At 39.4% G+C, this 8,393-nt stretch overlaps 1 protein-coding gene across 1 annotated transcript; it reads right to left on the bottom strand.

Moving 5' to 3' along the window:
- Window positions 1-1,161: 1,161 nt before the first annotated feature.
- Window positions 1,162-5,580, bottom strand: LOC6049077 (proteoglycan 4). Its single transcript, XM_001865858.2, has 3 exons — window positions 5,404-5,580; window positions 5,136-5,339; window positions 1,162-3,038 (listed from the first exon to the last, which is right to left on the bottom strand). The coding sequence occupies exons 1-3, from the start codon at window positions 5,493-5,495 to the stop codon at window positions 1,262-1,264; spliced, it is 2,073 nt and encodes a 690-aa protein (XP_001865893.2). The 5' UTR covers window positions 5,496-5,580; the 3' UTR covers window positions 1,162-1,261.
- Window positions 5,581-8,393: the final 2,813 nt, after the last annotated feature.

The following is an 8,393-nucleotide window of genomic DNA, read 5'->3' as shown; positions in this document are numbered from 1 at the left end:
TTCTTTGTTGATTTACTTCTTTATTTATTTATTTGAATAATTTTTTATCTTGCCCATCATAACAATAATCTAAGCTTGTTTGTTATCTCTATTTATTAACTATTTCTACATCTACTACATCAAGCTTATTCTTTTTATTTTTCAACATACAATTATGATTCTCTTACTATTGCTTCTTTATAAAGAATATTCTCCTTTACTGTCTATTGTTTTCTAACATGTGAGGTTCGAGCCCTTACTCAATTAATCGAATGATTGAAGGGTTAACACAAATACTACTATTGTATTTTTGCTAAACTTTTGAATAACATGCTTAGGTCCAAAAAATTGTAACAAAACACCGCGACATAAGAAATATCAACAGATAAACACGACTTAACATTAGGGAATATTTCAGGAGAAAACAATACACAGTAAAATAACAATTAGTTTTTGAATTCAAACTAAAATAAAACAGTTTGCTTTAATGAAAATTGATAGGCACACTATAAATGATGAGGCGCTTATACTTACATCAAACCCTACGTAATGTACCACCCCCGGCCGAGTTAAAATGCGTAACCGGAAAAGAAGGTGTGCATGCCTGGCACGAACACTCAAAGCGTGTTCTAGCGTGCTGCTCGTACGGACTCAGAGCAAGGGTGAGATGTAGGTGTAAGGGCAGTGCGTGTTCGTCGGGAACCTGGTGCATAAGATCGGTCAAGGCCCGTTCTTACACTGAAAATTGCGAAATTTTTGGGTCCACCTTTTTTTGGCTTCTCTAAATTATAGTTATTGGAATTTTCGATAAGTTAAAATTTACACTTTCTGAATAAGAAGATTAGAGAAACATTGGTTTATTCGAACTTGAACATCAAACATTGGACATTCAATGTTCTAAACAATTTTGAAATTTTAAAATGTTTTTTTTCTGATTAGTTTACATAATTTTGCTTCGATATTTATAAGTTTAAATTTCCCGGGAGTCTCGACCGAATTTCCCGGGAATCGAGGGGTCCAAAAATGGTCAATTATTCCCGGGAATTCCCGCTCATCACCCTCTAGCATCAAAATAGTTTAAGCACGCAATTGAAATCAGCGTGCATTTTTCAATGTTTATTAGTTTCTATAAAATTTTTAAAAGGATTTTTTCAGTTTCTCAATGTATCGAAAACAGTCATGTTTTAATTTCCAAATTCGTTACTTTTATTGGGAACATTATTAAAATAATTAATCTTAAAATAATTAAGCAAAATTTGTACAGTTGCACTCTCTTAGCCCGTTAAACCTCATCCCCATCGGTCGTAACCAGATAATAATCCCCGTCGCCACACTCCAACACACTGTACTCCGGATCGTTGTCCGTCTCCGGCTCATCATCCCCGTCGATGATCTCGATCAGCTCGGTCGTTTCCTCTTCATCCGTATCCGTCGCCTCCCCGGTTGATTCCTTCCTCTCCTGCGATTCCACTGCCTTATCCTGCTCATCAACTTCCATCGGTTCAGCTTGCTTACCAGCTTCAGCTGTTTCCTCCTGCTCCTCCTCCTCTTCCGACTCCGCCCCGTAGTACTGCTCGATCACGTTAGCGATCTTCAGTGTCGTTTCCGAGTCCTGGCGGATTACCCCGCGCGGCTCATCGATCTCGCTGATTATAAACTGATGCTCGCCGTCGCCGGCACTCGCCTCCGACTCGCTGCTGCTGCTGGAGGTCGATCGCGATGCGTTGTGTTGATCTTCCGTGTCCGAGCATATCTTGAGCGGGCGTGGCGAGGTTTCCACCTTTGGTTGCACGGTGGCGGGGGTTGGTTGTTCGGCGGTTTGGTCCTGCTCATCGTCATCCGAGTCGATCTCGATCATGTCCGGTTGTTCCTCTACGATCGCGCAATCTTCGTCGTCGGCCTCTTTCGGTTCTGGTTCTGCTGGTGTGGCCGTCGGTGTCTCCGTCGCGGTCCTCGTCTCGGCCTGTGGTGGCGTTGGTTCCGGGTCTTGCACGGCCGCGCCGAACACCGGCCCGAGGTCGGCCTTTTCGTTGAAGCCCATGTTCTTGATGTCGCTCGCGCAGGTTTCCGTAAGCCCGGTGATTCGATCGATGGCGTATTTTAGGATGTAACCGACGTGGTGGTACATGTACTTGAGGTCCTGCTCCGTTTCGGCCGTTTTGAACGGGTTCGAGTTGATGAGGTTGTTGATCTTGGCCACCACGTGCAGGGCGATCTCCGCGGTGGAGATCAGCTGGTTCTCGAACTGCTTCTGAAACAGGTCGAAGGGCGTGATTTCGTCGTGCTTTTTGTAGATCAGACTTTGGAGAGCGGTCAGGCACGGTGCCACGACTGGCCGACGAGGCTTCTGGGCCTGGGTTTGGGGCATGGGATTTGGAGGGCGGACCGGAGCCGTAGTTGGAGCCTCAGGCATCGGAATTGGTATCGCTGGAGGCACCACTAACTCTGGAACCTGGGGAATCCTCAGTACCGTACCCTGCGACCGACGGTTCTTGTACGTTTTGTAATGCACCGGAACGGCAGGTTTCGCCGTTTCCGGCGGCGGCGGTGGTGGAACCAACATTTTTGGCGGAGCAGCACCCTTCTTCGCAACTCGTTCGGATCTCTTTTTGGTCGGTGGGATCGCCGTCAGCACAGGGACTTCCACTTGTTTCTCCGACACATCCGGAACCACTTCCGGTGCTTTGTCCTTTGGTATTTCCACGACCTGCTCCTTTTCGCCATCGGGCGGAGCAACTTCCGGCTCTGCGACCGCTGTGGCCGCCGCCGGAGCCTTCTTGGCTTGCTTGCGGACCTGGATGAGCTTCCCGTTGGGAAGGCGGAACATCTCCAGCTGGGAGGCGAAGCGTAGATCGACCACGAACCCGTTGATGGAGTGGTACAGCGGAGCGGAGTCCGGCTTGCTGGCTTCATCCGTTGCGGAAGCGGTTGCCGTTGAGGGTGTTGGAGCGGTGCTTGCAACAGGAGGTGGCTTGTTCGGGGTTAGCGAGGTTGGAGCTGGAGATGATTTGCCGGAAGTGGGTTCTGGTTGAATTTTAGCCGATTTGGGCTTGTGTTTTCTGTGGAAAGATTGAAAAATTGGAAATTTATCATTAAAAATGAAGTTTAACAAGAACCCATTTGAAAATACCGCAAATAATTAGAATTGCTTGATTTCACCGAATTGCTCTATCGAACAGATTTTTGCGGAATTTAAGAGCGAGTCCACGAACAGGGCATACCCCTTTGTATGGGACGTCGTTTGGACCTCACCAATCTGCCTGAAATTTTCAGGGGTTGTTTGTACATATATAACTAGCATCTGGCCAAAATTCAAAAACGTCAAAAATCTTAAAAAGGCTATAACTTAAGCAAAATTCAATTTAATTTCAAAATTCAAAATGCATCTGAAAAGGCTTGAAAAATGCAACAAAATGCAGGGTAGAGCATCTCAATTGGTTATTTCTAAAGAGAGTTATTGGCATTTTAGTGAAAAAATAGCATAATTTTCAAACTCAAATAAAAAAGTGTTCCATCCAGATATCAACTCGGTTCGACCTGCAGCTTGTAGGGGACATCTAGGACTACCATCTGAGACTGAGAACGCTTTGGGTAAGGCAGTTTAACATATTAAATAGACACTTTTACTTTTAGTGATTTTTTTGGTTGTAAATTTTTGCTCGGGGGACCCCTTTTCTTGGTGATAATTTTATCATATTCGTGTTCCTGAGACAATTTCACAATAGAAACATGTATAAAAATGTTTATTTTCATCCATTTTAACCCTTTAAAAAATGAAAGTTAAAAAAATTGAGAAGCTGCTCTTTTCTGGTGTCATCTAGTATCATTGGAAACGAACTTGATTTTCAATGAATGTGAATCGAAGATTTTTTTTAACTTTTATTTTTTTAAGGGATAAAATGGATGAAAATAAACATTTTTATACATGTTTCTATTGTGAAATTGTCTCAGGAACACGCATTTTGTTTGCATTTTGTTGCATTTTTCAAGCCCTTTCAGATGCATTTTGAATTTTGAAATTAAATTGAATTTTGCTTAAGATATAGCCTTTTTAAGATTTTTGACGTTTTTGAACCTTCAAACTTTGTGTCCCGATTTGCCCCACTTCCCGTTGACCTAGAGTGCTCATATTTTGGCCAGATGCTAGTTATATATGTACAAACAACCCCTGAAAACTTCAGGCAGATTGGTGAGGTCGATGCGAGATGGGTATGCTTTGCTCGTGGACTCGCTCTTAAGTTTAACAAATAACAAAATCTAAATGCAGTGTTCTGAATGCAAAAATTAAGTAAAATAAACTGTTTACTCCTTTATTTTACGTCCAAGAAAAATTGTGTCTTCGAAAGAGTTGTTGTAGGGCTAGATCTTTTGAAGTTATTGACGAACAATGTGACGACATTCCAAAGTGTCAACCAAAATCTAACTTTGTTTGGTGGGGCTTTATGGCTTTCGTGTCTTCGGTAAAGTTTTTTTTTTCATAAAAATATGTTTATTAGGTCCCTTTGCGGTGCTGGGACCTAGTTAAGACCGAGTCGGCTTTTGTAATTACATTTTACTTAAAGCTAAGAGTAATTACAGAGGATCTTGTGTGTAAATGTTAGTGGGAGGGGAGCCGATTACCCGCGGCCTACTCGGGGATCTTTGGAAAAGTTTGTAGAGTAGAAAATTTGTTGAAGAATCCAAATTTTTAGCTCTGGATATATTTTTTGCGATAACTCAAAATGTAAGCTTTTCCGGGGCCTTCGATGTTCTGAAGAGCTCCTTATAACATAAAATTACACATTTTTGCCCAAGACAGCAAAATGTTTCGAACCTTTATTGAGGAGTTATCACAGTTTGTTAGTGGTTTTGAGCCTATTTTCAAATTTTAATGTTATATAGAACTATAGAATTATCAATTTTATACGGAGTTCTATTAAAAAAACCGGTAATTTAATGGGTATTTTGATTGATGTTTATAGTAAAAATAATCTTTATGAAGAAATTTACGACGAAACCCAGTCAACTCAATCGGAATTCTGAAACGGAATTCAATTCGAATCGTTTACGAATAACGTTTCAAACCGCAACAACCGTACAAGGACGGTTTTCGTCCAGAAATAACCAAAAACGAAATTAATCAATTCCCCGCTGGAAACGCCATACAATTTACTCACATCACTTTCGCCGTACGATCCGGAACGGAGTTGCGCAGCAAAATCCGGTCCTTGTTGCCCTTGTGCGAAATGTCCTTCCGCTGGAAGTGCAAATGGCACAACCGCAGCCGTTTCCGGTCCAGCGTCTCCTTGGTCAGTTTGTTCACATTATGCTGGTTGATAAACTCCAGCCATTTGTCCAGCACCTCATCGTCTTTGGGAAAGCTTTACGAGAGAGAGAGAGGTTACTTCATTAGAGGGGGTCGGTTTTGTTATGGTTCGAGCTTACCTGAACAACGAGATTCGCTGCGAGGGCGAACCACTGTTTTGACTTTGGCGCGTTCTGCTGCACTTTTCGATGGCGCAAACGATCTTGCCCATGGCGATTTCGGGATAGATTTGCACTAAATTCCACTGTTTTTCACTGAAATTTTCACGGAACTCTGAAAGTGACGCCTGCCCACAAATCTACCTCTAGAAAATGACAGCTGTACGGTTCCGGAACCGGCCAGAGGTAGTGCTTAATTTGTAAGAAAAGCCGATTCAATCCGGATTCCCGCCAACAGATGACACAACTTAAAAGCTTACCTTTGGGACGCCATTTTGAATTCCTATAAGAAGGTGTGTGTCTCTGCAACAGATTATATGAGAAGAAGCTTGAGTTTATGTCCTGGCTGACACCTGTCGGCCAATGATTGAACTAGAAGGGCAAGCGTTACATATGCAAAATTTTAACAATTTAGACATATCATCAACAATCATTAGTTAACAATAGAATCAACTAATCAATGAAACATATCCCAAATCAAACGCAACAACGGCTGTTAATTAACTAATCAACGCTTGAATCGCCTAACAGCTGCATATCTTCGCTTGTATTACACTAGTTCAAGAAAGCTTCCATCAGATGGCGCTTTACTCGAGCTTTTCCAAGCGTCACATCAGCACGGACAGGCACCTCTCTTGTTGAGTTGCATGGTTTTGCTCTCTCCGGTGCGCACCAGTAGCGATTCATACCAGTATTTCGAATTCATACCACGTGTGTGTGTAGGGTGGAAAGCTTGAGCTTTGAGAGTGAAACGGTATTATTGTTGTTTACAAGTACCGTGAAGCTTGTGCTTTAGGAGAACCGTTGCATTCAGTTTCAACTTAAAAAACTTGTTTTGGGGAATGAAACTGGGAGATTGAAATTTTATATTTCTGCAATAAAATTTACAATTTTATTTGCAATAAAATTTAATATACATTTTAGAATCACGGCGTATTTTCTAAAACAAACTTTTCTTTCAAAAGTGTCTAACAGGAAGCTTTCCGATGCTTCAAAAAGCGAAATGTTTCATGACGAAATTGCTGAGAAATCTATTATTCAATTTTTTGTTAAAAATTCCTCCATTATTTATTGGAATCGTTTTAACCCCTTCCCGCCCAGAGCAAAATCGAGATTTTTTACGTTTTTGACCATTACTCGTAACTGGATCGACCAAATTGGATGATTTTAATGGTTATAAGCTAACATTTTATATAAACTAACGCAGTTTGAACCAGGTTGAAAAATTGCATGGTTGTAGAGAAATTTAATTTTGAAGACAAAAATTAGTTGTGCTCTGGAGTAACCATGGGCGTTAGAGGGTTAATAACAGTTCAGAAAACTTGTCAAATAAAGTCAAAATGTGCAAAATAAGACAAGAAACAACTTTGTAGAGTAATATTTGCTGAAAATTTTGTAAAACTAGGTTTTTGAAATTTCGAAATTATTTAAAGAAAATAGATGATTACATAATTTTTGTGATCAAATATTACCTGTCTGCTCTGATTTAGCATGGATACAAAAGATGTTTTAAACTTTAAAATTGACTAGAACAAGAGAGTACACGGGCATCGAGGTTACAAGTTTTACTACTTGTTTACTGTTGAAAATGCATTTAAAAGAAGCAATAAAATCCGTTTGTTTTCCGTTAATAATATTCCTAGAATCTCGTTAAAGATATTTTAGTACCTATCTTCAAATATACGGGAACTATCGATATACATTTTTATTCATCCCCCAAAGTACTATTAGCAAAATAATTTACAACAAAGTTTGACTATTTTTATAATCAGATTATTGCAGGATTGGGTCCGTAAGTTTGACAATTTTGGAATAAGAAGACAACAACTTCTTTCGTTGCTGTGTACCCTTAAGCAAAAATAAAATATCACTTTTAATACTTTAACAACACAAAAATAAACAAATACATCCATTCTAAAAAAATAATCAAGGAATTTGAAAAACGTTTATAAAAAAGAAGAAATTTATAAAATCTCTCTTTGATCACTTCACACTGATGGAAATATTTGTCGTGAAGCTTGCAACAGTAATCAGTAGTTCAATTTTGATTATAAAACGCGTTTTGTATCCATGCAATTGGTTAAGAACAATTTTGCAGAATGAAGAATGATAGAATGACCAATTGATCCTTACGAGCAGATGAAGTCGATAGTATTGTTTTTAAGGGTTGTGCACCGTTAAACATGATATATTTAATAATGGCTTCAATAAAATAACATTTTACTTCTAATAACAAAAATTCGGTGCTTGAACTCGCAATCCAGATCTCATTAGTTTAAACGGTTTAAACCCAGAGTTGAAAAGGGTTCATACCGTTTTTCAAAAAAAAAAAAAAAAATCAAAAAAGCTGTAGTTTAAATTTAAAAAAGAAGTTATTATTTTAATAACAATGCTGGTCATTTAGTAGAATAATTTAAGAAATGCGCACATTTTGTGCATTTTCTTAAATATTTTGTTTTCTTATCCCATGGGCAGTCGCGTACGTGTACTTTGTACACACTTTGTAACGGCACTTGTAAGAAATGCCAAAACACGCGACTTCTCGAAGGTTATTCTTTCGGAAGCCGTTCGAAAACATTTTACTTGAGAAACTGAGTATGATCGTAGTAGCTATTTATAACAGGAATAAGTTGAAAATATAGAATTTTAAAAATTGGCAGCATTTTTCCCACTAAAATAAATGGATAAAATATCATTTTTCATTCGCAAAATTGTTCTAAATATTGTTTGCAAAAATCTTACAAGATTAGTTTTCGCATTAAGACATGACAGTTTATTTACTAGAGCAAATTAAAAATGTTTTTTTTAAAAGAAATAACACTATTTTACACCACCTGATGAATCTGGGTCTCGATTCAAGATGTGCTGTGTCAGAAATATATCCTGGGCTCTTACAATTGGTATTTTGACGAAAATCAACATCCCTGTCCTGAGTTACACCAAGATTTTGG

Source organism: Culex quinquefasciatus, chromosome 2 (genome assembly GCF_015732765.1).
Source record: "Culex quinquefasciatus strain JHB chromosome 2, VPISU_Cqui_1.0_pri_paternal, whole genome shotgun sequence".
Lineage (NCBI taxonomy): Eukaryota > Metazoa > Arthropoda > Insecta > Diptera > Culicidae > Culex > Culex quinquefasciatus.
Note: the sequence above shows the minus strand (reverse complement) of the source record. Positions and strands in the feature narration are given on the sequence as shown.

Coding starts and splice junctions, on each gene's coding strand:
- LOC6049077 (XM_001865858.2), bottom strand. CDS start 5,495: ATGGGCAAGATCGTTTGCGCCATCGAAAAGTGCAGCAGAACGCGCCAA. Junction 5,340..5,403: donor CAGCGAATCTCGTTGTTCAG/GTAAGCTCGAAC, acceptor TCTCTCGTAAAG/CTTTCCCAAAGACGATGAGG. Junction 3,039..5,135: donor GATCGTACGGCGAAAGTGAT/GTGAGTAAATTG, acceptor ATCTTTCCACAG/AAAACACAAGCCCAAATCGG.